The 27,693-nt window shown below is 52.1% G+C and overlaps 2 protein-coding genes across 2 annotated transcripts; one reads left to right on the forward strand and one right to left on the reverse strand.

Moving 5' to 3' along the window:
• Nucleotides 1-1,464: 1,464 nt before the first annotated feature.
• On the reverse strand, nucleotides 1,465-7,166 carry LOC117003554 (nuclear factor 7, brain-like). Its single transcript, XM_033073529.1, has 6 exons — nucleotides 6,341-7,166; nucleotides 5,667-5,762; nucleotides 3,834-4,067; nucleotides 3,447-3,466; nucleotides 2,599-2,714; nucleotides 1,465-2,515 (listed from the first exon to the last, which is right to left on the reverse strand). The coding sequence occupies exons 1-6, from the start codon at nucleotides 6,611-6,613 to the stop codon at nucleotides 1,971-1,973; spliced, it is 1,284 nt and encodes a 427-aa protein (XP_032929420.1). The 5' UTR covers nucleotides 6,614-7,166; the 3' UTR covers nucleotides 1,465-1,970.
• An 11,406-nt stretch (nucleotides 7,167-18,572) lies between these two features.
• Nucleotides 18,573-26,082, forward strand: LOC117003340 (neuropeptide Y receptor type 2-like). Its single transcript, XM_033073220.1, has 2 exons — nucleotides 18,573-18,857; nucleotides 24,491-26,082. The coding sequence occupies exon 2, from the start codon at nucleotides 24,508-24,510 to the stop codon at nucleotides 25,690-25,692; it is 1,185 nt and encodes a 394-aa protein (XP_032929111.1). The 5' UTR covers nucleotides 18,573-18,857; nucleotides 24,491-24,507; the 3' UTR covers nucleotides 25,693-26,082.
• The last annotated feature ends 1,611 nt before the right edge of the window (nucleotides 26,083-27,693 follow it).

A 27,693-nucleotide genomic window follows, 5' to 3' on the forward strand; every position in this document is an offset into this window, starting at 1 on the left:
AACCCCATGGTGCCCACTCTCCCATCCCTATTCCCTCCTGCCTGAACCCAGGCCAAGCTCAGGTAGTCACTGCAGTCACACCTATGGTTCCTACTCCACAGTGCTCTGTTTTGTCAGGAAAATGTGTTTTTCAGGCAGCATTTAGTGGCAGACTGCATTTCCTCACTGGGCTAATGCTGCACACACGGCAGTCTAGAGCACCACTTTCCCTGCATGGAGGAGCTGCTCTGCCTCCCCAGCCCTGCCCTGCCAGCAGGGCCAAGCAAGGACATCACACCCAAAACGTGGCTCTGCCTGGGAGCAGCCACGGCCACCACACACAGCCCAGCAGGAGAAGGGCTCAGCACACACTGGCTAAAGGCTACCAGGGGCCAGGAGGGAGCACAAACCCCCAGCACCCCCTTCACACTGGACCCCTGAGCAAGGCTGCACAGAGCAGAGGCTTCCATTACTTCCATCACTGGGAGCAGCCCTGGGCTGTGCTCAGTGCTCCTGCACAGGACACATCTGCCTGAACCCTGCACGGGACATCCTGCCTCCGACTTCTCCCGCCCTGGCACAGGCATCAGGCACCCCAGCCCAGGCACACTGCAGCAGTGGTGTGCAGAAAGGAAACATCCCTTGTGGCACCAGGGGGAACAGGGCTCCTGTGCCACTCCCCCTGGGCAGGCAGATGGCCAGTAAAGGCCTTACTCTGGCAAGAGTCCCTGTGCCCAGCTGTGGCAGCTGGAAAGCCTCACACCTTCCCACACCACAGACAGCTGAGCCTCTGCCAGAAGAGTCTGACTCCAGCCAGCACTGGGGACTACACAGCATTGGGGAGCTCTGGCCTCTGAGCCTGGAATGGATTTGGGTGGGAAAAACATGACATTTCCATCCACCCCAGGCACCACCATCATCCCTCCCACCCACCGCTTCCACCAGCCAGGCCTGGACCCATCCCAGCACCTTGGCTGACTCATGAGGCAGAGATGCTGCCAGCACCTCCTGGGCACAAACCACAGCAGCCAAACCCCCTCAACTTGCCACCCCCAGGGAGCCCTGCCTGCCCTCCTGCAGGTGCAGCTCTGCCAGCAGGGCTACAGGGGGCTGACAGGAACAGAGCCATATTCTTGTTCAATTTGGAAACTGGGACTTGACATTTTTCACATGTCCAAATCCTTAAGACCCAGCCAGGCCAGAGATGGCCAAATCTTAAAAACATTGTAGCCCACAATCAGGACTAGGCTCAGAGGACCTCCCTCCCTTGTTCTCAAACAGCAAATGATGAAAAGCCACTGCAAGAAGGGCAGGGAGTGCTCCAAGGAATTACGTGGGAGCAGTGGCTCTTCCAAGCCTCCTGTGCTGCAGGCACAGAAGAGCCAGGGCTGGAGCAGGGTTCTGGGGGGCTGCTCGATGCCCCCCGGCTGTGCCACACCCCAGAGCAGCAGTTTCCCCCAGCACACAAGCCCCAGCACGCACCAGTGGCTTTCTAAGGAGCTTTAATAGTGACGGGGGCGAGGGAGCCGCGCTGCAGTCCCTGGGCTGTGCACCGGGCTCCCTCTGCTGCCGGCCCGGAGCCCTGCCCGGGAAGCTCTTCCAGCAGAGGATGCCCACGGTCGGGATGTGGAATTGAGAGGCACCCAGTGGTGCTGCCCTCCTCCACGGGGCAAATGGGTGGGAGCACAGAGAGGCAGGAGGTGCCAGCAATCCACAGCCACCTCCCCTGCAGCCCCGTGGCTGCTGTTACTGAACTGTGCTGTGCTCAGGAATGGGAGGCTGTTGTAGGGGTGCCAGGAATCCCTGTGAATGCCTCGTGGCAACCACAGCCATGGCACAGGGAAGGGAGGGCAGACAGGACCTGGGAAGAGACTCATCCCTTCCCTCCCAAAACTGAAACCAAAACAGCTCCTCCAACACCCATCGGGCCTGTGTGTCCAGTGCAGCCCCAGGCAGGAGCCAGGCTGGTGTCCCCAAGGCACCCCTGTCCCTCACAGGGCCAGGTGACAGAGGCGCATGGGCTCCACGTTGTCCCTCCCATCACTGAAGCAGGTGCTGAAGAAGGGGCAGTATCTCTTGGCAGAGACCTGGTGGAAGGTGAAGAGGTGGGACATGTCCCCAGCATCAAAGAAGGAGACAGTGCCCTCCTGGCAGTCCAAGAAGACGCCCACTTTCCGTGGGGGCTGGCGGGGAGTCAGGCGCACCCAGGGCGTGGCAGTGGCCCAGTACTCCGTCCTGTTCCTCAGGCGAAGGGTCCAGTAGCCATTCTCTGGGCACAGCTTGACCTTGGCTGCCCGGTCCACAGTGTCAGCAGCCACCCCCAGGTCCCACTTGGTTTTGCTGCCCACCCAGACCTCCCAGTAGTGGCGGCCGCTGTCGAAGGCCTGCGAGCCCAGCACGTTGACGCACTGACGGAAGCGCCGGGGGCTGATGGGGACAGGCTGGGCTCGATTCCTCTCTGTCACTGCTGTCAGGTCCCTGGAGAAGAACAGGTTGGGGTGGGCTGACTCAGGGTCAAATGTGAGTGGAGCAGGAGCTGCAGAGACATCAAGCATGACATTTTACCATTCTGCAGTGTCCCTGGCCCACCACACCCATGTCTCATAGCAGTGTGCTCACCAGGGCAGATGGAGCGCAGCATGTGCCTCCAGAAGATGTACTGCAAGGGACCACTGTGGCTGTCCCTGTAGTGCTGCAGGTCCAGGGCAGGCTGGGTCTCAACATGCACCGAGGGCCTGGGGCAGAGAGAGGCAGGCAGGGTCAATCCCTCTGCTGAGCCACTGCCAATACACACAGGAAAAGCACGGGCAGGGCTGCAGGACAGTGCTGCATGGGACAGATTTGGTAAAGACAGGACACAAATATCTCTGCCTGTTCTGCTCCCAGTGCAGTGAGCGGCTCAGGGCAGAGGTGTCCAAGACAGAGGCAGCAGCACTGCTCGTGGAGCAGTGACTCCTGTCAGACCCACACCCAGCACACCCAACAGGATTCCTGCATGCTGAACAGGCCAGGCCTGTGGAATCAGGTTCCATCCCAGGGAGGGAGGGGACAGGGACACACTCCCCTATGGCAGCTCTGGCCCTCAGCTACTCCCAGCCTCAGACAAACCAGCATCTCAGGGTCACTTTTGCAGCCTCATGAGTAGTATGAAGCTAAGGAAGAGCAGGGAGAGGATGAAGCACCCAAAATCTGCTCTCTCTTGCAACACACATGGCTTTTGCACCCATTCCAAACCACTGTCTCCTCCACCCACTCTTCCAGCCACATCAACACGTAGGATGCTCCCTGGGAAGAGCATCCAGTGTATGCTGGGGAGCAGCCTCCAACCTGCACAGCACCAGGGACTTCCTGAGCAATTTGTGATGCTTTTAAAACTTGAGATAAAGTGCCTCTCCCATGTGGTCCCAGCCAGGGACTAAGATAAGCTCCTGAAAAGGGAATCAGCTTCTTTCATGCCAGACACGTACCTGATATCCAGGCTCTCCACCTGCAGTGAGAAGCAGAGAGAATTAGCAGTCACTAATTCATGCAGCTGCACAAATAAATTCCTTGTCCCACCTCCTGCTGCACAGGAGAGAGAAAACCAAGCTACCAGGACCCAAATCCTGGGGAAAACTGTCTGAGCACCTGGATGGAGAATGAGGAAGGCTCCCAAGACCTACCACATTTGATGTCACTGTATCCCTTGTGGCTAAGGTCTCCAGACTCCAAGGGAATGGGCAGACAATTCAGAGGGATGGCAGCGAGAAATAGGCTGGGGTACAGCCCAGTGCTATCATTTAAGATTCTCCCATCCCAATTTAAGACCCTGAAACATCCCTCAGCCTCCTGCCAGAGCCAGTAAAGCATCTCACCTCCAGCAGTGACACATCTTCCATCTTGCTCAGGGTCTGCTTGACGTGCTCGATGTCCCTCTGCAGCACTGCCATCCCCTCCTCCAGCTGGCCAACGTGCCTGTGCAGCTGGGCCAGTGACTGCTCCTCCTTCTGACCCAGCTCTGCCAGCACAGATCTCTCCTCTTCCTCCAGGATCTGATGAAGGCGAGCAAACTCAGCACGAATCTTGAAGTTCAGCTCCCCAGCCACTTTCTGAGCAGAGGGAAGAGGCAGAGGTGAGTCCCACAGCTAAAACACACAAGTAGGTGCACATGATAGCTGTGCCTGTTACTCTGCTTACAGAACTCTAGAAATCTGACATAGGAATGACTTTTTGGATGGAGTGCAGGACACAAGGACAACCTTCAAGGCTGCAGAGCCAAAGGAAGAAAAACCAACAAACCCAAAAAACCAGCTCACCAAAGGCCTGGGCACTGTAACTAGAAATCCCCATAAGCAGCCACAGCCCTCTCCCACAGCACCACAAATTTGCCTGTGGGCAAGACTGGAGCTCTTTAAATTTTGTGGAGCTGCAGACTCAGCTGTTCAGGTTAGTTTGCATTTATTTCACATCATTCCAGACCCTGAGCAGAGCTGCCTGATGGGCAAGCTGCACAAACTAATCTCTGTCATTAAGGCTGATAAAATCCCATTCAGCTCTATACAGAGGTCACTTTTTTGCAGTTGTTTACTTGCCAGCCAACCTTGTTCTGCTCTCACTGCCTTCCTGCCTGTTTACAAGAGACAGCCAATGACTTTTCATTTTCCTTAAATCTTTCAGCTTTTAATCTCCAAGTGCAACCTTAGCCCTCACTGCTTTCTTGAGGAGTGCTTCCTGAAGTGCACATCCCTTTCTCCCCACAGGAAACCCATCTTCCTCAGAGATCTGAAGCTTCACCAGCCTCCTCTTGCTCTAGCAGGTGTTTGTGCTGACACACCAGAACCACAGAGGAGGTGCAGGGCCTCCCTGTTCAGATCAGTGATTTGCTTCTTTACTCTTGAGACACCTCTTGGCTCTTGCACAGCAACAGGAAGACACGTGCTTATTTGCTAACACTTCTTCATTAATCTCAGAGGTCTATTCCACATCTGGCAAGAGGACAGAGGTTTGAAATGGTGCAGGCTGGGGAATCAGAGGCTCCAGTCAGAAGACAGGGTTTTTTCCCCTCTCAGTTTTATCTCATCTCTGAACTACTTCCATCTTAACTCCCCTTCCTTGTTTTTAACACTTTTATGCCACCCAAGAAAGCAGCACAGTCAGCCTGTGGCTGTTCTCACTTCACAGATCTGTACCCACAGGGACCCTGGTCCCTCTCAAGCCCATGGAGAGCACTCAGGCTCCTCATTCACCTCAGAGTTTTGCAGTGAATCCCAACACTGCCCCTGTGACAAGGCCTCCACTCTCACTGTGCCAACCCTGCCACTGACCCAGTTCCTTCAGCTTTGCTTCCATCCCTTCTGACATGAGAGGATTTTAGAGCTGCCAAGAGTTAATGCTCTCCCAAAGAGGCAGCACTGCAGGGCCAGAGCAGGCTGCCCACAGCTCTCACTACTCACCATGTCTCAGCTCTGCTACACCAATGCACTTTGTAAACACTGCATTAGTGAGTGCTAATGCTCTTCCCAAAACCTCTGCCGAATATCCATCAGTGATGAGCTTGGGCATACATGCAAGGGAGCTGGTGTAGATCCCCACTCTCACTTATCTACATTTTAACAGGAAGCTGAATTAAACCTCAGCTGAAGTGATACACATCCTCTGTGAACACTGCCCCAGAAGCTGCCTGGAGAGCAGCTCCCAGCGGGTGTTACCGTCAGGCTGCAGATGTCCTCCTGCACCACACGCTTCCTCTGCAGCAAGTTCTCCATCTCCTTCTGACGAGCTTGCAAAGCATCTTCCAGGCGCTTCTGCAGGAGCAAGGGAAAGAAGCTAAGGAGGCCAATTCACCACTCTACTGTGATTCAGGAACAGCCCCAATTCCTACGGTCAGCATCAGAAGGATACTGCAACAGGACCTCATATAAAGAGTATAAGGAGAAGCAAGCACCTGATGCACAGCCTTGAGAATTAAGTATCTGGGCATGTAATTAATCCAATTTATTTTTAACACTGGGAGCTCCAGCCTGGGATATCTGTTTGCACAAGCTTTAAATGTTGCATGTTGTGAAGGGACTGTCTCCTCAAGCAGAGCAGCCCTCACCCCCTCTCACTTAGGGACCATATCCTTAAATGAGAAACTACACAGCTGTGGTAGGAATCACACAGCAGTCAGGGAAACAAATGCAAAAGAGAAGTGTTCAGAAGACAGACAGTTGTAAGGAAATAGGGAGAGGGACTAATCAGGAAGAGACACAAATGTCACTGCACTTGGGTCAGACAAGGCTTCAGAGAGGGGGAACTGCCTGTGGGAGGAGAAGCAGTGGCACAGGGCTCATGTGGCACCTGTCCCGTTCTCCTTCTCCCCAGCCTGGCAGAAGCCACTCACCTGCATCTTCTGCTGGTGCTCCTCGGAGCCGCAGCGCCGCACCTTCTCCACCAGCCCCGAGAGTAGGTAGTGCGTGCGGAAAGCGCGGCTGGGGAACGTGCGGCGGCACTGCGGGCAGGAGGGGACGCGGGCACAGCTGTCCCAGTACGCCAGGATGCAGCCCTTGCAGAAGTGGTGCATGCAGTCCAGCATGACGGGCTCGCTGAACAGCTCGCAGCAGATGGCACAGGTCAGCTCCTCCCGCAGGCTGCGGTCCCGGCTCCCGCCGGCCATCCCTGCTGGCACACAGCTCGCACCCCGAGCTTCCTGCCAGCACCACGCACACCGCCCCGTCCGTGTGCACCGGGCCGAACCCGCGCCGCTCCCGCGCTCCGGCAGGGTTTGGGTACCAGAGCTCGGGCCTGCCCGGCTGCTACACGGGGTGTGCGCAGCGCTGGAAAACCCCAAATTACAGAGCAGCCCAGGCCGAGGGTCACTCCTTTTGCATGGGAACAACTTTTAATTTCCCGTCACTTCAGCAAAACCGCTCAGTGCGTCTGACACGGCCCGGCCTTGTGTCCGCACAGGGCCCCAGCGCGGGGTTACCCGGCCCGAGGGCTGCCAGCACCCACCCACAGCCCGAGCAGCTCCCGGGCCGGGCCCCTTCGGCTCCAGTCCCGCCGTGCGCACCGCCCGCTCCCCTACGCGCGGCCCTGGCCCCACGCCACCCCAGGGACCCCACCGTGCTGGAACCGCTTAGTTTAGGTCCGGCTTAACCCAGTCCAGTCCTATCCAGCACCGTCCCGTCACTCTCCCACCGCCGAGCCTCCCAACTCGGGACCACCGCCCCGCCCCTTCCGCAGAGTGACGGCCGCCCTGACCAATCACGGCGCTGACGCGCCCCGAGCCCGCCAGCTCATTGGGTGGAATCCGCGGAGGGGGCGGAGCTAGATCCCGACACGTGACGCAGTCACGTGCGAGCGCGCCGGGCCGGCTGCGGGGTTTCACGCGCCGTCCGCGGGAAGGCGCGTGCGAGGCCGGGGGTATTGGAGTGCACTGGACTGGAGTGACTGCACTGGACTGGAGTAACTGCACTGGGCTGGACTGGAGTGCACTGGACTGGAGTGACTGCACTGGGCTGGACTGGAGTGCACTGGACTGGAATGCACTGGACTGTCCCTGCACTGTCCCTTTACTGCCCCTGCACCGCCCTGCGCTGCACAGCTCCTGCCCCACTGCTGCATTCAGTAAAGAGCACAGAAATGAGCTCCAGGCCAATGCCTCCTCCTCTCTCCGCTGCTCGCGGTACCCTCGGAACACAGCTCGGGCCAACGCCTTGAGGTCACAGCTTTGGGTTACCTCAGAAATCACGAGGGCTGCGGGCTTGTTAGTGAAAGAGAGAAATAAAAGGGTTTTCATCCTTATGTGGTCACCTGATAATGGGTCTGGTGATGTTGTGGGAAGTGGCAGACGCTGGTGGACATGTGAGAAAAATCACAAGAACTTTCAATACTGGAAGTAAAAGCAAATAAACCTGAGAGGGGACACAGGGACTCATAATAGCTGCACAGACCTCCCGTCTCCTTCCTCACCACCATTAGAACCAGAGCATGCCACCAAAAGGGCAATGTGCCAGGCACTGTCCAGCTACTGCCCTCCTTGTCCTGGTGCTGTTTTCTCATTACAGCTGTGCAATTAGTGCAGAAAGTATTTCTGCCCGTTTTCATTTGCTTGGCTGAGGGATTTTCCCAGGCTTTCTCTCACACTGTGCATGCTTGCTCACTGGCACGTGGCCACAGCAGCCCTGCCTGCAGGCCTTGGTCTTTGCCTTGTCCCCAGCCACCCCTCAGGCTCCCATGCTCAGCCACAGCCCCACGCTGATGCTTGCACTTGGAACATCCCTGCATGCATGAGGAGCAGTCAGTCCTGGGGGATGTTGGCCATAGGCAAGCAAGGTGCACCCCTTGGCCCCTGGCTGGCCAAACAAGTGACATCCATGCACACCAACAAGGTCAGACCACGGCCAAATGGGCTGGAAGCTCCCACAGTTATTGTGGGGGCTCAGGACTGCTCCAGCTCTCTGAGCAAGGTGGGTGTTGGCTGCACCCTCCTGCTCCAGTACCCATGGTGGCTCTGGGACAGGGATGCTCAGTCCCCACTGCTCACTGGGCACTGTGGGACAAGAACTTACTGGGCAGGGATTGTTTCCAACAGGCTGAACCTGCTCCCATTGCTGCCCTTTTATCCATAACATGGAAGAGTGCCCTTGGGAATATCACTAGGATGATGACACTGGGACCTAGGGATGACATAAGGATCCAGGGATGCCTGAATGATCTCCTCTCAGCTCTGACTTCATGCAGCAAAACAGTTCCCACATTTAGATCTTTGTGCTTCCACCAGGCTGGCCCTTGCCCTCTGAACATGCCAGGCTGGATGGGAGCAGTGCCAGTGCCAGCCCATCGCAGCAGGACAGCAGCTGCTGTCACCTCCCATCCTCCTGCCACGTGCCAGCTATCCTGAGAAACAGCTGCCTTTGAACTCGTGGATTTTGAATGGGAGCTGAATCAACTGCTTGGATGCATCCTTTTGAGAGGGAAATGGCTTTGTCATCTATGTCCAGCCTTCCTAGGAGACGTTATAAACTATGCACAGACACACAGACAAGACTCCAGCACAGGACACACAGCCTAGGGTGAACCAGGATGCTGCTCCCTCACTTGTTGCAGCACTGTGATCCTCCTTACTTGTGAGGCTCTGCAGAGAGGTAAAAGCATCAATAATTGCTTTTTAGCAGAGATCTGGAATGTGCCACGAAAGGTTATGTTCCCCCAGCAGCCCAAGCCAACAGTGCTGGGAGGTGTCCCTGTGGATCAGGATCTGTGCTGTGGTCAGAGCTCATCTCTCCCCATCATGGAGCCCAGGAGGTGACAGCCTCCCTGGGGCACCTGTAGGCCCATTGTTTGGAGAGGCTGTCTCTGGTAACTGAAGCTTCACCCCGAAACTGCAGAATTTAGGACAGCTCAGTTGATGTCGAACATCCCCATCAGCTTCCCTTTTAGCCCCAGCTGGAGCCTGGTCCTGGTCCCCTGTGCAGAGTGAACAGCAGGAGCATCCCCCTGGTGTGGTACCAGGCTGGACAGTGCCAGCACATACCCTGCCCAGGGCTGGCACGGGGCTATGGGATGCTGCTCTCATGGAAGAGATGCTCTGCACCAGGGTGTGGAGCTGCCAGCTTGGGTTCAGGTGCTTCAGGACATCCTTCAGCACCCAACGGAGTTCTGGACCCACTGATGTACAGGTTTCCTCAAATAACTCCCCTTGTTGCCAGCAGAATCTCTTGCTCATGTAAAATTGCTTATTTCCATCTTTGCAGGTTTGAGCTGCAGATTTTGGAGCCAAAGGAGGAGTGGCACCATTTTACCATGCACTGCACTAATCCATCAATCCAAGAAGAAAGTTCTAATACAGATGGGGATGTCCCTGTCACGGCCATTTCACTTTCTGGGACATCAGCTACAAGATCTAAAACTAGCAATGAGTGGCAGTCATTTCCCAATGAACACATCTCCCTTCTGGGGATTGAAAACACACACCCAAGCGTCCCCTGGTCTCAGATTCCTGTTAAACTGCTCCTGGCATCTCCTTCCTTTCAGCACTCACTTCAGTTGGCAATGTAATGTTTTTCTTTCTTTTTTTAGCATATCCCTCTTGGGAGGCTCCAGGCTCTGGGCTGGGACCTGAGAACGCTGTGTTTGGAGAGTTTGATTATGCACTGGGGAGGTGAAGGATGACATGGATTGGAAGGGTTTGGCTCAAAGCACATGGATTGGGTCCAAAACACTTCACTGTTCTCTGTTCCATGCAATAAACACGTATTCTTGGAGATGGGTGTCAGAGGAACTGTTTGGCCTTGCAGGAGGAGGGGGATAAGTGGGAAGTGCAGTGGGTCCAGCTGCTGGGGAACTTCCCTGGGGTGTCAGTGAAACACCAGGGGAAGGGGAAGCAACTGCTGATCCCAGTGTCAGCCCCTTGTGTCAGCTCTCCAGATGCAGGCAGGGAAATTCCCCAGGGGACAAGAAGTTTTGCACTTTGATTTCCCTGTTTCACTTTGGTTTGAGTGCAAATACAGTCTGAGGTCTTTGGTTCCTCTGGATCCTGCTCTCCTGCAGTCTGTCTTGGAGGATCCTGTGGCTCTCCCTGAGCATGCCCAGGTGTGGGACAGGAGAGGCAGAGGGGTAAATTTGGGTTGATCTTTTCCTTGTGCTGACCTGGACAAGCTGTAGGTGAAGGACTCTATCAGGGTGAGGAGGGGTGGCTTGAAGCCAGCCCTTCCCACTGCCCTGGGCATCTCTGGTCAGGAACAAGTGGGGTGCTGCTGGCCCAGGTCCCCATGTCCCCAAAAGCAATCTGCATCCCAGGAAGCTTGGCTTCTGCAGGCTCCTTCCAGCTCTTTCCTGCGCTGAGTCCAGGAGGGGGAAGAAGTGGAAAGTGTAAACAGAAAGAGTGAAAGAAGAAGGGATGAGGTAAATCAAGGTAATAGCAGCATCACTGCTAATGGATATTACACTTCCCTCCGTGACCTCAGCTGCAGGGACATGATTTAGAGGCCTCTGTTCGAAAGGCAAGCAGGAAATGAAGCAATGCTCCAAGATATGGTATCTTTGGATAAATAGCTGCAGGAGGAAGGAGAATAGAGGTGGCCATTATTTGCCAGTATTTTCTTCCCAGTCCCAAATGATATTGCTTTTGTTAAACCCAGAGCCTTCAAGGCTTTGGAGCCTCTGAAGTTGTCTGACTATGAACTGGCAGCCATGGTCCAGGTAAAAACCCTGTAGAGCAGGTTCAAACCATCCTAAACATGCCATGAAAGGACCCAGATGAAGTGAGGGCAGGGGACTGAAGGTTTATGTAATTTTTCCCCTCATGTATCCAGGAGAAGGGTTAGGGATCAGCATGGACAAATCCATCTCCTTCTACATGGAGGGAGGGAAACAAGATCTGAAACAGGCAAAGGAGGATGAACATGGCCTAACCATGTTTCTGTTTTGGTTTTTTTTGTTTTGTTTTTTGGTTTTTGTGGTTTTTGGTTTTGTTTTGGTTTTTGTTTTGTTTTTGTTTTGTTTTGGTTTTTGGTTTTTTTCCCCCAAGGATGCTCAAATAACTCAGTTCTAGGGAAGCAGTTTAATGTGCTACTGAACTCAGCCCTGTCTCCCTCCCCAGGACTCCCTGTAGGAACCATCACGAGCAGTCCTGTCAGGCAGTCTGTCCTGCCCTGTGAGATTCCCCATGCCACCCCTCTGGGCAGCCAAGAATCCTTTGTGTTTGCATTCCACCAGCATCCTTCAGCTCCCCACACCCAGGCGCCAAAACCAGGAGATTTCTGCAAATATTAACATTTCTGGCTGCCACTTGTTTGCCTGTTTACCCTGAGCTGTGCATGAAACTTCTCTGATACTTCACACACAGCATGGGCTTGGACAGAGCAGCTTTGTCCTCTCAGCCTTCCCTGTGATGGGTTGTGTGTCAGCCTGCTCAGTGCTGGTCACTGCGTGCAGGATGCCTGGAATGCTCTTCTTCTTCACTTGGATCTCTGGTTCAGGGAGCTGAGCATTCACAGATGTGCTAAGCTGCCCCTTCAGACCCTGAAACATTAGCAGGTTTTGATTTTTATTGTTTCCTTAGGTTTCTGACCTCAGCTCTCTATAGGAGGGGTCTTCATGACCTCATCTTACAGAATTGGGCTGGGCAGGCTTGGCTGCTCAGGATGCTGGAATCTTGTCCATTAGCATCCACATTCCAGGCTCAGACACAGGAGCCATGAAATCCATGCCTGTGGTCACATCACACACCCATACTGCTCTTTCCTGGCTGGGCTGAGGCTGTTTGCTATATTCATTACTTGCATTAGAGACATCTACAGAGCCCAGTTCTCTCCCTGATGTCACATATGAAAGTCTTCAGCCCATTCAGTGGAAATGGAGAGAATTCATTTACCATCACACAGCCTTCAAAAGCCAAGGGACGTTTCTGCAGAAGATTCCACAAGAACATTATTTCTCAGTGCAGCATTTCACACACAGCACAGGCTATTGGGCATAAATGTCCCCCTTGCTGTTTATTTTGCACCTTACTATCTGAGAAAGATGCAGATGTGCTTCAAAATCACATTTGTTTTGGAGAAACTGAGACTCCACACTGCCTGCAGCTCAGCAGCCTAGAGGTACCTCCAGTGCTCCCAAAAGCATTTAAAAGCAGCTCTTTAGAACCTGGCTCTACTTCTCCTCCTTCCACTTTCTTACAGCCACACACTCAAAGCTGGAGCCTGAGACTCACCAAAGTGGTCACCAGAAACAAAATGAAAGGAACTCAGTCGCTGTTGAGCGAAAATACCATCTCCCTTAAAGAAAATTATAGAAGTGGCTGTCCTTTGTTAAAAAACCTGAAAGATCCTCAAAAAGATTTTCCTTCTGGAGCTGTCACCATAACAACGAATGTTTGCAAGGGATGCAGTGGGGAGGGAGCAGGGAGAGGTGTGCCCTTGTTGAGCACAGGGTCCTGGCCACACAGCCCATGTGATGCCAAGGATGAGGGGCAGGTCAAACCAGCGCAGTCCTGGGAATATCACACAAACCTGAGCTGTTCCCAGTGTCTGTACTGGTGAGGTTGTGGCACTGCTTGGTTGGGCAGCTCACTGCCACTCAAACCCCGTGTCAGAGCTGCCCTGAGCAGTCCTGGGGCCAGGGCTGCCATAGGAGCCAGGGGCAAGTGAGGCCAGGGGCAGGGGGAGCCTTCAGGAGGCTGCAGCTCCTGACTCTGGTTTTGGCAGTACAGTAAATACTGAGAGGGAGCATCTCACCACAGGAATTAATTGATCTTTCTTGGAGTCCAGCTGTTTGCTTCCCATCCAAAGCTCACAAACTGATTTATTTCTAATAGGAGACGAGGAGGCTCCTTCCTACTATTTTTTCAGGGCAATAAGCTGGAGTACTGCCTTGCCCAGGACAGTTGTCAAAAGAAGGAATAACATCCTGGAGACACAGCACCAGGGGCCCTTCTACCTTCCCCCTTTCTCCAGCTACCTGGACTGGCTGTGCTCCTCTGCTTTATGCTGCAAAATAATATTGCACACTCTCTGGTCGTGCATCTTCTGCCCAGAATGAATGTCACTCTGCAGGAGTGTGGTTTTCCCCACGGGAAGCTGAGCACTACAAGCTGCACCACTCGAAGGCACCGAGTGCTCCCAGAGGTAATGCTGTGCAAAGCCATATTTCCCTTGATACCTTAAATATCTTAACTGCCTGGGGAGAAATAAGTCTCTTCTCTCTTCAGCACGAAATGGCTTTCAAAGGAGATTTGCAGGCTCCAGACTCACCTCCCTCTTGTCTGGTGTGAGCTCTTCAGCGAAGGCAGAGAGGAAACTGCTCCTCAAATAATAAATTGCAGGCACACGCTCCCCTGAGCAGTTGTTTGGAAAGTGTCCCATATGCCTTGTGCCAAATTTGCTGGCCAGGGAAGCTCAGTGGTATTAGCATGTTCCAGTTAATTAGGGCTGTGAGTCGTCCTTTTCATCGCCTGAAGAGCTGAGGGAAGGACAAAGCCAGAGCCCTGCCTTTATAAGGCTTTGTGCTTTCCAGCACGGTCTCTGCTTGGCTCGTGCATGCTCTGCTCGTGCCCTGGGGACACAGCTCTCCCCCGTGGGGCACTCGGTGTCATACCTATCTCTCAGTGTCAGACACTGGATTGTGAGTCATGTTTCTGGGGAACACGAAGCCAAATGAATTTTCAGCCAAATCCCTGGGTTTGTATCAGAAGTGGATCTAACCCTCCTGTAGACACTGCTGCCAGCCCAGCCCAGCACTGCTGGTAACCTGCTCCCTGCCCACAGCTGATTTGGGTCCCCACAGGACCAGGAAATATGGAATAAGGCAGTGAAGCAGCAAATATGATCCTGCTGCTGCTAGGGTAGTGCTGAGGACTGGATCCCAGCTCCTGGATACCTGGTGCCTTTTAGCAACACTGAGCCCATAGAAAACAAATCATGCTCTGAATTTTCCAGCCACTTGCATCACTTTCAGTCTTGACACTTTGGAAGAGTTTAGGCTGGGGCTGCCATCAGCCCATCCAGCTCTGCCTGTTCTCATCACACAATCCAGCAATTATAGCTCTGTTTGTCATCTCAGGAGTGACAGCCTGGGCAAAAATTTATTTGTGGAACTGTGAAGCAGGAGTATCCAGTCTGTGAGAGCAAGACCCTGGTGACAGAACATGCTGCCTAAATGAGATGGGCAGCTTAGAGAGAAACCCCATAGGGCAAAGTGGGAAAGCAGCTGCCACTGCTGCACATCCAAGCACCAGGTCCTCTGCTCCAGGGGCGAGTTTGCCAGAGTGAAGCATTTTTATCACCTTTTTTTTATGTACAGAGAACTGAGAAACATCAAATGATTTGCCCAAAGGCAGACAAAGAGTCTGTTATACATGGGGGAAACACGTTCCAACCCAAAAACTTCTCCATGTTTCTATTTTACCCAGCATAAAATATTTTCTGTTTTATTTTACTGCCCGTCTACATCATATCGTATTTTTGCAATCCCGGCTCTAAAGAGCTTATCTGACTGCAATTATCCTCTTCTGCAGAAGCTGTTTTCTACCTGGCTCAGTACACAAACAACAAGCAATCCTCTAATAAATTAACAAAGCTTTGAGTGCAGTGACTTGCAGAAATGGCAGCTAAATGCAGAGGCCAGTTCTGGGCTTCTGCATCAGCAGTGCTGATGTCTGCCTGGAGAAACTGCCTGGAGTCCTTCTGTCCTGATGTGAGGATGGTCAAGGGGATTTTGTGTGTCAGAGTGAGATCCAGGGCTGGGAAGGGGATGGAAGGGGTAAGCCCTCTTAGGTATTAATTGACTTAATCAGAAGAGCCCTGTGGGGCTATAGTGGGGCAGGAGCTGAAGTGTGGTGATGTTCAGCAGGACAAATACCATTAATCTTTTTCCATATGATCATCTCCTTCCTGACCCACTGACCCTTATCCTGCAGACACACTCGGCATCTCTGACTTCTGCCTGCCCTGAAGGTGAGCAGAGCTGAGGCAGACCCAGGCCAACCCATGGTTCATCTCTCCTCCTGCTTCTTCAGTGACTCTCACTGACAGTGTCAGATAGCTCAGATATTTTAGCTATACCTTGTCCCTGGTGGTGTCTTTGCTCCTTCATTAATTCCAGGAATGTTCACATGGGGACAAAAAGCTGTTACGAAATGAGGATCTGTTTTAAAATTCAGAGAGGGTACAGAGAGCTTTCGATCCGCCCTCCCACTCCTGAGTCTCTTTGTGGCTGATTTAGTTCCCAAATGCATCAGACTCCCAAATCCACGGCATCCATGAACTCTGGGGTTCAAATGGCAAAGGGGCTTTTGTGTTACCAAAACTTGCTGATACTTTGAAGGCTGCTCAGGAAAACACAGGCATGACACCTCAGGAAGGAGCAGTGGAAATATTTTGGTTACATGCAGGTGGAATTAAACAGATGTTTAAAAAATGAAAAGCTGCCTTTTAAAGCATGTCACTGTTGCTGCTCCAGATGAAGCAGGATGAACCAGAGCATCTGGAAGCCTTGGTAACAGTTTTCTTAGAATTTCTCCCAGGGAGTGAACAGATAATCCACCTTCCTTTCTGACAGAAGTTAAACTGCAGCAGATGGCTTACAGCTGCAAGGTATGAGACTGAGGATCTGCTTGCTCACTGAGGCAGAGAAGATTACAGGCCAAAAGACAGCTCTCCTCTCTCTGCCCCATTTCTCAGCCTTTTGACATAATTTTTGCTCCCTGGAGTACAAAATTCATTGTTGTATTTCTCAGAAGCAGGGGTGAGCAGGCTCACTTTTGCCTAATGAAAGCCCAACCACTGGGAAAGGATTTTGAGCTGCAAAGATTCATTGAATGATTCCATCATGTCTGGAAGGACACGAGGCTCCTGGGACACCTGTGCAGGCATTTGTGGGTATCTGTGTGAAAATACCTCGGGCTTGAGGTTACAACAGTGCATGCAGTGGGCCCTGGCATCTCTGCCTGGGGCTGCTTCCACACCCCAGGACAGTGCAAGGATCATCTTTGTATGGAGGGGAAGGTAAAAGCCCTCCTCCTTCAGAGTGTTGCTGGTTGGGGCTTGGAAGACCCTCAGCTGCTTTGGGATCTGTCAGCTGTGTGGGGAGGTTGTTTTGCACCTCGGTGTTCAGGCTGCTGAGTCTCCTCTGAGCCCACCAGGGATGTGAGGGGTCTGGCACCGCAGCCCCCAGGTGTTCCTTCCCTGTGGAGAAGCCAAGGCTGTGCTGCAGCCACTGCTGGCTGTAATTCTGCTGTAGCTGGGTGAAATTAGGCAGACTGGCAGGCAGCCCTGTCTGTGTCTCTGTCCCTGACTCTTAGGGACAGGGCTGGGGAGCACCCAGGGACCAGGGACCAAACTCCAGATTGGTGGGTGCCATTTGGGATGGCAGTCCAGGTGTGCTGAGAGCTCAACTGCACCTTCTTGCACTGCTCTGGTTGAAGAGCTGAGGTGATGTTCTGGAGCACAGCAGGTTTTGGTGCTCCACTGGACCCCTTAGACTGTGGGAGAGGATATCTTGGGGACTTGCACTGACTAATCCATGATTTAAGAGTTTGCATTTGCTATCATCCAGCAAAGTCCACGTGCCAAAAATGACTGGAATTCACCCCATGGTGCTGATGAAGGTTCACAGCTTCAGGCTGTACAAATTTCTCTCCTGTCAATCACTGCCTTCTCCCCAGGCATCTTATTTCAGCCCTGGTAAGAGAAGAGTTGGGAGTGGTAGCAAAGGAATCTGGGGAGCAAGCAAGAAAAATCTCATACAGAAGAGAAAGGAGGAAAAAAGTAAACTTGAAGACCCTGGAGAGGAGGAGTTCCATCCTCTAGGAACAGGGGGGAAGCAGGCACCACTCATTTCGAGTTGGCTGCTCTTTGTCTCTCTCTGCAGACCACAGAGAAACAGCAATGGCTCTTTCCAAGCAGTTTTGTCTTGTCCTGCTTCCCTCCACTCCCAGCCTTCCTGAGCAGCTAAATCAACAGCCTTAGGGAAAATGAAGGGGGCGAAGACATGAAACTCCCACAAAATCCAGTTAGCACAGCTGGAGGATTTCATGCCTAGTCCTCTCCTTTCTGAAGGGGAGACACAGAGAGGAGGGGGAAGGATGGGACTTATGAGGACTCTTGTCCAAGTCTTGGGTTCAAGTGTCATTTTCCATGTGATTTCAGGAATGTTCTCATTCCTCTTTTTCTGCTGAGCCATTAGAGTGTTTTATTTTTCCTGGTATATTGTGACTTTTTGGCACAAAAGGATGTTTGAAAAGCCTCCCTGTCTCTGTTCTCACAAAGAAAAGGAAACCAAGGTTCACTGTGGGGGTGAAGAGCAAGACTTCTCTGATAGAATTCCAGCTGTAGGTGCCTTTCCCCTCAGCCTGTGGGAGCATCTCCTAGCCCAGATGAGCTGCAAATTCACATATTGCCTGAGTCAGAAATCCTATGCTAAGAGCACACAACTTCTCCTTGAGGGCAAAATCTTTGAACAGGTAGGACTTATCTGTGCTTATCTGCTTCCCTGTGCTGTGTTTAGAGTGCTTTCCTGGGCTCCAGCAAGCTTGGATTTTCAGATTTGGATATGAGGATGCTGCTTTTCTGTCTCTCCCTCGTTCTTGTTCAGGTGTGTGGACAGTGCTGAGCATCCTGAAATTGAAAGTCTGGTTCCATGTCCCCAATGAATATGGCTCTGGAGCAGACCAAGCCACTTCCAAGTGGCTAAACCTTTTCAGCATTACTTCTGTTTGTATCTCAGGACTCCCTGAAGTCCTGTCCCACAGCTGCAGGTTGCTCTGTGCGCTGTGCAAACTCTGAGACAGAGGAGGATGGAGGGAGGTCTGTGGGAGCTCTGCTGAGCTGCAGGACCTGCAGACCTCTTGCTGCAGGGAAGATTCCCCTCTGGGCATGACCATGCCAGTCCCAATGAGTTTAAAGCTTGAGGAGATGGGAGCTGTGGAGTGAGGGCAGATAACACTTGCCCGGGTCTGTGGTACGGACAGGGAGCCTGCAGAGCTCCAGCTCCCAGCACTTCTCCCTGGAGAGGAAACTGGATGTGGTGAAAAAGCTTCTCTCTGCTCGATGCAAGAAGCCCCTCAGTGGCTGAACACTGTATAAACAGCAGCAGCAGACTCCCTCCCCCTTTCCATTGCTGTTTGTTAAACACACGCTCTGTGCCTTTCTCTCATTCAGGAGCGAAGGCAGCATCCAGCTCTGAGACGGGGCTGTCACTCACCCTGCGAGAGGGGCTCTCCCGTGCTCAGGGAGGGCTCCCAAAGCCACTCCTGCTGATGAAACACTCTCCAGCAGCCCAGATCCTCACCTGACTTCCTCTCTTCTCCGAGGACAGTTGCAGAAAAGTGCTTTCTACTCCTTTGCCACAGGTTGACTTCCAGAGAGTGGAGAGGACCAAGTGCTCCATCCTGGGCAGCGATGAGACAGTGACTGGAGGTGAGTGGCTCGGCTCCTGGAGGAGCAGGATGCTCTGGCCTTTGCAGGTGGGTCAGGTAGGGCTCATCTGAGCAGCAGGGCTGAGATGGGGCCAGGTCTTGTCGGTGCCACATGGTTCAGGCAAAGAAAGTCCAAGCATCTTTAAAGGCAAACTGGATTTGGGGACTGACAGCCCTGAGAGCTGGAATAGAGAAAGCAAACAAGAGATACTGGCAGGAGAGTTTTGAAAGGTCTTTGAGCAGAAGCAGGGAGTGTGGGAAGCAGGATGCTGAGTGAGAGCAGTCAGGAGAGCAGCTGGCTCCAGGGTGCTGCAGAACCTGGGCACATAGAAGTGCAGGTGTGGGGCTGAGGTGCGTGGCTGTCTGAGAAATGCTGATCTCTCCTGCAGCCTGCCTCCTCGTGGCTTGGTACAAACCTCTGTTAGCTCTTCCGTGCTGGAACTGCACACCCTGCTGGCACTCGGCTCGGTGCCACAGAGCAGTGTCCTGGAGAGGAGATGCAAAAGGGGATGTGGGATACAGGAGGAAAATCAGTGCTTGCTTTCCCTCAACACCCATTGCATGTTAATCCTTGAACAGAGAAATCCTCTTAAAGTCCTGCTGCAGATGCATTTCACCTACTGAGTTTCTGGTGTGTCCCGAAGCAGGACACTGCATTTTCTCCCTGTTTGTTCTGTCAGTGAGTTGTTATTTTGCTCTGCTCCACTGTCTCCCCTACCCCAGACTCTGTAAATTTACGGAGGTAATAGATCCCCAGGTTAACCAGGACCCATCCACCATGCTGTCTCTTCTGTAGCACCAGCAACTGGTGTGTCTCCATCCCATGTCACCCATGGATCCCTGTGTCCCAGCCAGCCTTGCTCTGCTGCCATGGCACATCCCACAGGGCAGAGGCCCTGCACTGCTCCCCCTTGCTTTCTGTAAGATAAATTCCCATGACAAGGCATGTATCCCTGCCAAGCAGATCTCTTCTCACCACCTCCTTTTTCATCCTGTCCTGAGCTGGGTGATCATGGCATCCTCATTGCCTTGTTCCCCTCAAGTATTCCATGGCTCCAGCCTAGGCAGGGACAAAAATATTTAGTGTGAGGAATCACAAGAAATTCCTGGTGTATCATCCTTGCACTTTGTCTCCCAGTGCCAGTTCTGTGCTGGGGCCCCCCAGGAGCAGTTTTGGGTGGCAATGAGTGTCTGATGCCATGAGGCTTCTGCACCAGTGGCCCTGAGCTGAATAGACAACTTACAAAGCTGCAGCAGATGGTGTGCAGGTCAGAGGGTCTTCCCTTTTGCTGGAGTATCACAGCAAGGCAATCACCCCTTCACTGGAGATGGAAGGAGCTGGGATAATTTCTGTCTGTTCTTTTGCATCAGGAAATCTTCCAGAGCTGCTGTTTGTCCTGAAACCCATTGCACAGAGAAGACCATTCATTCTCCTCCATCAGTCATATTTTGCATTTTCATGCAGTTCCTGAGATCTCTGTTCAGGTTTTATGCTGAGATGCTGAGTCCTCTCTGGTGGAATACAGGAGGCTGGAGTTAGAAACCTTGGGCTCTGCCCAAGCCATGGATGTGCTGTGTGGTCCTGGCAGGCTGGTTAACCTCCATATCCCCATTTATTGTGATGTCCTCCCTTAAGACCTCTGCTGTGGGGGGCAGGGACACTGAATGCTGCTGCCTCTTGAGTGTTGGAAGGGAACATGAAGGTGGCTTGTCCCAGGATGACCACCAGCTTCTCATGAGGATGGTCTCAGTCCTCCTTGCCATGGACATCTGTCTGGATATGGGTCTGGGAATGAGATGAGTCAGTGCTTCTGACTGAGCTGCTGGAGATTAAGGGATTTGGTAGAGTTGAGCTGCTTTGGAGGAAGGATAAGCATGGAATAAATCAGTGAGCCAAGCCATAGAAGTGTCCATCAGCCTCAGTTCTCACACTCCAGCATCATTGTAGAAAGAGTTTGTTGTTAAACAAAAGGCAGAGAGTGGCCCAAGTCCCTTCACTCCTTCCTTGTGATTCCATGGACTCCACTCTCACCGCTTGGACAAAAAGACAAATTCTAATTAACAGGCTCTGTTTTCTCCAGCCCTCTGCCCACCTCTCCAGCCCTGCTTTCTGAACGCTGCCAGGCTTTACAGATGGCTCTTCCAGGTCTGGATGTGCCTTTTCCAGGCTGGCTGAATGCCTGGGGCTGCATCAGGGACGTGGAGAGAGCTGGGACACCCCAGGAAGCAGAGGTGGACAAGCCCCAGGGCACCTGGTCTATACAGAGCTCTGTAGGATTTTGGGGCTGTCACTTTGGTCACTGTCCCAGTCACTGACAGCAGTGTGCTGAGTGAAGGGCCCCTCTGTGCTTCCCCACTTCCCAAAGACTGAAGCCTGGCACAGGGATAGCTCTGTCTCACTGGGAGCCACCCCTGGGTCCCAGCCCTGCCCCAGGCTGAACCTCAGCTGGAGCAGAGGGTGAGGGTTAGGGTTATCTTGATGCAGGCAGCACCTGTTTCTGCATCTCTTCATGACAACTCAGGACAGAAGAAAGGACCTGGATAGTACTTCTGCCTCCTTCTGGTCTCTCCTGCTGCTTTCTTGTCCCAAAAGCAGCTGGCTCTCAACTCCAAGGACTTTTTCATCTAGTCTGGCAGGCCTGTTAGGCACTGGGCCTGACAGCAGCCTACACATATGCCAGCACTTCCATTACTTGCTGGAACCTCAGTCCACTCCTAGCAGCATCCCAGTGACCTCCAGACAGCCCCTGGAGTGGGGACATTTATTATAATCATTTTGCCTCTTAATTAAAATGTCTTAATTGATTTGCAATAGTTCCCCTTTGGAGACAAAGAAAACAAAACAAACAAAATCAAATAGTAACTCCATTAAGGCCATTTTGTTAGGAACTGTGATGTTCCTGGCTCCTCTCAGATGGTGGGTAGCTGCCAGTCTCCAGCAAAGGGAAATGGGCTGAGATGTGAGCATGGGAACTGGCAGCCAGTTGGTGGATGAGATGGAGAAAAAGAGAAGGGAGTGTCCACTGGTGTGGTGCCAGGGCTTGGGTACAGAAGACAAATGGAACAGGCAAGCCACAGAAAAGGCGATAACAAGTGATAAAGTAATGCTGGACAATGCAGAAGGTTTAAATCCCAGATGGGTGGCAAGCAGGGAAAGCACAGTCACTGGAAGTGTCCCTAGCACTTCCCTGTTTCCTTGGCTGGCCTTGCTCTCCTGGCAGTGGGGTTTGCTCAGGGCCAGCTGCAGCACAGGTGTCTGCCAGGGCATCAGGCTCTGCCAAAGAGGCTGTGCCACCCTCCCAGGGCCCTGCCTGCTGCCCTGCTCTGCTCTCCACTGCACCCACACTATGGCATGGCTCCGGGCTCCTCTCTCCTGGAGCTTCCCCTTGGCCTTTCCAAGGCTGGGGCAGGGGTGTTGTGGAGGTCTGAGACGAGCCTTAAACAAACCCAGACCCTAGCAGATCCACCCATTTTCCCCTCTGCTTCTTCCTAGCAGTGGCTACATGGTGTCCACTATTTCACAGTGTCTGAGCCCAGTAACATCATTTACAGGAACCACTGGCATAAATCAGTCTGCAGAGTGAGATGTTAGGCAGCAATTGGAGATGGAAGGGGAAAGAGAAAGGTGCCAGCAGGGGTGGTTTTACTGCAGGCAGCTCTTCTGCTGGGCCTCTGCAGGGTCCTGGCTTTGCAGTCAGCCAGACAGAGTCCGGGAGCAGCTCCTGAGGGGGAATCACAACCCTCGCTCTAGGGAGGGATGACAGGACAAGCAGACATTTTAGTTTAGGTTGCAATGGAATTGCAAAGCATTCTCCCCTCCCAAGGACAGACTGCCCTTAAACCTTTGGCTTGCATGGGACTTGCAGGAAGCCCACCAGCACCCAGTCAGCATTGCTCACATCTGTTCTGGGACAAACTCAGTTCTTCCTCAAGGAGCCTGAGAAGATATCCAGCAGCCTGCCTCTAATTCCCACTTCATTCGAGCCCTCTGCCTCCCTCCCTCAGTGAGAGGGAATTTTCCCCCCTCTGCAGGTCAGAGAAAACACAATGCTTTGCTGACCTCCCTGCTTGGGCAGAGTGATGACTTTTGCTCACTTTTTAAATCTGCAGAGGGAGTGGGGCCCCACTGACAGTGCTGGGGAGAGGGGATGTGTGAGAGGCCATGTCCACCTCTCTGCACACAGCCCACAGCAATGCTGAGCCACAGAGGCTGAGCAGGAGCCAGTACCAGAGCTGGCTTTTCTCCTGCCCTGTTTGGATTCAATGAACACCCTGCTGTGACAACACTCTGCTGTTCCAGTGGCACCTACTGCCAGCCAGGGTTCCAGGCTGCATCAGCTCTGGCCCTGGGGCTCCCTGCTCCCAAAGCCATCCCACACAGGATTTTGAGCAGCACATGGCAGGAGGCTGATGGACTCTGGGGCTCTGGCTCTCAGCCTGTCTGTGCCTGGATGCTCAGCAGTGGCTCTGTGGGAGGCTTGTTCACAGCTTTAGTGGTTTATGCCCTGCACATGCATGTCCCTGTAGGAGCTCCCTCCTCTGCTAAGCCAGCAGATGCCTGAGTGTCCAACACTGAGAGGTTCTTTTAGGGATCCTTGGCAGAATGAAGAGGGCACTAAATCATGGTGACAGTTAAAGCTTTGTTTCTTTATCAGGGTATTGTGATTAGTGTAGAGGAGAATTTATGATTGAAACAGCCCAGGATTTCTTTAAGCAGAATCAACATAGTACAATCTCCAAATAGCAAAATACAGAATTTATAAATAATTTATGATTTCTAATCACCTAAGTAATACAGAATTTTTAATACAACTTACAATTTATTATCACCTGAACCCTCTTCAGATTGGGCCGAATCCTAATACCTGGTTTGTTGTATCATTGTAACAATGATAATCTAGACTCAGAAATTCTATAAAAGAATATGAGCCACTCACTGAGTCCTTGGAGAAAGCACAGGATGGTGGAGGTGTCTCCTGGCTGTAGGGTCCGTGGGTCTCACTGTCCAGTAGTTCATTACTTAGGACTTGTAACTGTGCTCTGTGTGCTGTCACACTTCCCTCTTCTGTGATGGGGACACAAACAACACCTGCCTGGCTGGGTGCCTGTGGCCTTCAAAGCCAGCAAGGAAGGCAACAATTGCCTGATGCCTGAGAACCTTGAGCCTGGCAGGAGAAGGAAGAAGAAAACTGGTTTGTCTGGTTGGTTCACAGGACCTTAAGGGCCTGATAATGAGGGCCAGGGAATGACTATGTGACACACTGGATCATAGAGACTGGCTCATAAAATGGCACTGGTTGTGCTACCCACATTACTGGGAGGGAGAGCAGGCAGTACTGGGTGGACTGGGTGGTAGCATCACTAGCAGGAGCAGTGGCAGAGGCTTCTGCAGAGGCAGGGGGACAGATATTTTCACCTGGAGAGGTGAGAAATAAGAAACAGAAAAATGTAGTGCACAATCTAGAAATAAATAAATTGTTTAATAAATGTGGAGGAGAACAGCACCTTGACTTTGAGAGTGCCTTGTTTCTCTCCTGTCCTAGTTCTTAAGGCATTAGGGATTTTTGAAGGCAAGTAAATCTCATCAAAGAGAGTCTAACCCATGCTCTCACTTCTGCTATGTCTATGTTCCAGACCTCCTTCTCCTCCTTATGGAAAGTCTCAGGCCAGGCATGGGACCATTGGAGGGAGCCAACAGCACATTCACCGTGGAGAAGACAGCATTAGGTGAGGAGCTGCCACATGGCTGGCATGCCAAGGACTTTGTCACTCCTACCCAGGATCTCTCTGGGTCCCGCAGTGTCATGATGGACAGCACCAAGATCCTGGGGGTCCAGGTCATCCTGATTGCTGCCTACTCCCTCATCATTCTGCTGGGGTTCATCGGAAACTCCCTGGTCATCTACATCATAGTGAAGTACAAAACCATGAGGACTGTCACCAACTTCTTCATAGCTAACCTGGCCCTGGCAGACCTGATGGTGGACACACTCTGTCTGCCTTTCACCCTAGTGTACACCCTGCTGGACGAGTGGAAGTTTGGAGCTGTCCTTTGTCACCTGGTTCCTTATGCTCAAGCTCTGAGTGTCCATGTGTCCACTCTCACCCTGACTGTGATTGCCCTGGACAGGTACCGCTGTATAGTTTTCCACCTGGACAGCAGGATTTCCAAGAGGCTCAGCTTCACCATCATAGCTGTCATGTGGCTGGCAGCAGCTGTCCTGGCAGGACCTCTGGCCATCTTCAGGGAGTACCGGTATGAGGAAATCCCATCCATTAACCTCAAAATGGCTGTTTGCTCAGAAAAATGGCCCTCTGGTAACAACAGAGATGCCACCATCTACAGTCTGTCCATGCTCCTCCTGCAGTATGTTCTTCCTCTTGCAATTATTTGTTATGCCTACACCAGGATCTGGTTCAAGCTGAAAAACCATGTCAGTCCCACTTCTAGGAATGAAAATCAGTGCCGGAGGAGGAAAACAACCAAAATGCTCGTGATGGTAGTTGTGGTGTTTGCAGTTTGTTGGCTCCCCTTCCACATATTTCAGCTTGCCATTGATCTGGATCTGGTTCTTATCTTCCACGAGTACAAACTCCTGTACACTGTATTCCATGTGGGGGCCATGTGCTCTACATTTGTCAACCCCCTGCTCTATGGATGGATGAACAAGAACTACAGGAATGGCTTCCTCATGTTCTTCCGTTGCCAGAACAAGCCTGAAAGCATCCACACAGAAGGCTCAGTTAGAGGGAGGTCTTACATCTTCAGGGCCAACACCCTAAATGGGAGCATCAAACAGACTCCTGGCAATGGAGCACTGCCCACAGAGGTTTAGGGATGGGACATCCACCTCCAGCATTGAGGCTGGCTGCACCCAGAGACATTCCTGGGTGAATGCCTTTATTTGACAGAACACTGTGCTGCCAGTTATAGCTACAGCAGCCATGTAGAAATATTAAATACCCCCTGTATCTCTCGAAACAATAAATCTGGTGTATTTTTGTCTGAGCAAAGAAATTAATTTTTCCTTTCACTGCGTTCAAGTTATGCATGGAGACACATGAAAAAATAACACACAGAGAAGGCTTTCATTTAGCCAGAAAAATACACCCTTCTTGCTATTTCCATTTGCCAAAGTGGGTTGCTCAACCTTTTACCCCCTGACACATTACACATTACAAATGTGCAGCTGATGCCGTGTGTGACTGTTCATCTGTATGTCTCCTACCCAAAAGCCTTAATGATCCATTTTAGCTAATGCCTCCAAAGGGATGGAGACCTGCACTCTGTTCTGCAAACACCTGCTTGTTAGTGCCATCACTCCTCCGACCTGGGGAGGAGAGTGGGCTGGCACAGATTGAAGCTGGGCCATCCGTGATCTCTTGCCCAACATTTGCATAAATCTGCATTTGCAACCCACGGGATGTGCTCAAGTCCTCAGAAAGCCCAGGAGGTGGCAGTGGCACTACTTACCACAGTCTCCTTTAAAAGTGCGGAAGCAGGGCTTTGGGAATGCCTCATTAGCCAGGACTTGTGTGTCAGCATCCTGGAATTAGCAGGGAGGAGAGCAGGAAGGGAAGCAGATAGGTTCAATTTCAGCCCTGGTTATCAGCTGCCCCAGCTCTTTCCTTTCCTAAGGGATTGGCAAAGGCAAGCTGCTAAACACCCTAAGATGTGGCTCCTGCCATGCAATAACTTGACATATGCCAACATGACCAGAGAGGCAAAAAACTGTCAATGAAACCATTCTCCAAGGTAGAGGGTTTAAAGCTTTCCCCTTGCTGAAGCTGAAGGTAGTATGGGTCTGTATATGGGTGCTTCATTGCAGAAGACAGATGTGACCTGCTTGCATGGTTGTCACAGATGTGGCAGAAGACATGAAGACTAAGGAAGATGCATTCTTTCAAACCAAACTCTGTGTTCTCCTCCTGAAGGCTTCTGTCAGCTGGGGAGTGTATTTTTAGCTCTGCCATCAAAGGAGCCTTGATTGCTGCTGTGATCTTGGTGTCATCTCTAAAAGTCAGTGTTCATCAGATTGGAAAGTAACTCCCAGATGCAGGAAAGAGACTCAACAGACCTCCTCATTAAAAATAAAATGAAAAGAAAAACTTTGATTTGCAGGTCTTCACTGAAGCAAGGGCAAGAGGTAGGAGAACCTACAGTACTGAGTGCACAGGCCTGGATAGGCTGCTGGGCTGTCACATCTGGGTCCTCAAGAGATCAATTGCCAAAGGGCTTATTTGAAATTCTGCCTTCTCTCCAGCCTGACCTGCCTCTGGCCTTTGTTCTCCAGCTCAGTTTCCAACTGCCACACGAGATTTTAAGCTCTTTGTTTATTTCTGCTCTCTGATCCTCTGCTCCATTTTCCTAAATAGGTATAAGAAAGCTGTTTCTGGTTGCTTCCCAAGAGACATCAGTGCCAGGGAGGGGCTGCAGACCACACTTCACACTTGGAGGCATAGGCATGTTGATGCCTAATAACCTCCTCAGCACCTGACCCTGCAGATCACAGCCTGGCTTTCTCTCCAGGGAGAGCCAGGATCTATGAAGATCCTGTCAGGAAGTCATTGGTGTTCTAACAAACAGATCTCTGCTTCCTGACAGGCCAAGACATGGCAGGAGAGCCAAGGCACAAATTAACCCTCCTCATGTGAGTGCTGTGGAGTGGCAGTGGCAGTTTGTTGTTTCATCCTGATGGAAGAGGGAGGATATTCTCCTCCACAGCACTGGTAAATTCTGTCCCTACTTAATGGTCATTTCTACAATCCATCCTCCTGAGGAACTCTCCCCACCTTTCCATCAAGCTCCAAGATACAAGGAAATGTTTATGTTTCAG

Source organism: Catharus ustulatus, chromosome 15 (assembly GCF_009819885.2).
Source record: "Catharus ustulatus isolate bCatUst1 chromosome 15, bCatUst1.pri.v2, whole genome shotgun sequence".
Taxonomy (NCBI): Eukaryota; Metazoa; Chordata; class Aves; order Passeriformes; family Turdidae; genus Catharus; species Catharus ustulatus.

Coding starts and splice junctions, on each gene's coding strand:
- LOC117003554 (XM_033073529.1), bottom strand. CDS start 6,613: ATGGCCGGCGGGAGCCGGGACCGCAGCCTGCGGGAGGAGCTGACCTGT. Junction 4,068..5,666: donor AGGACATCTGCAGCCTGACG/GTAACACCCGCT, acceptor CCCTCTGCTCAG/AAAGTGGCTGGGGAGCTGAA. Junction 2,516..2,598: donor GCTGCGCTCCATCTGCCCTG/GTGAGCACACTG, acceptor ATGTCTCTGCAG/CTCCTGCTCCACTCACATTT.
- LOC117003340 (XM_033073220.1), top strand. CDS start 24,508: ATGGAAAGTCTCAGGCCAGGCATGGGACCATTGGAGGGAGCCAACAGC.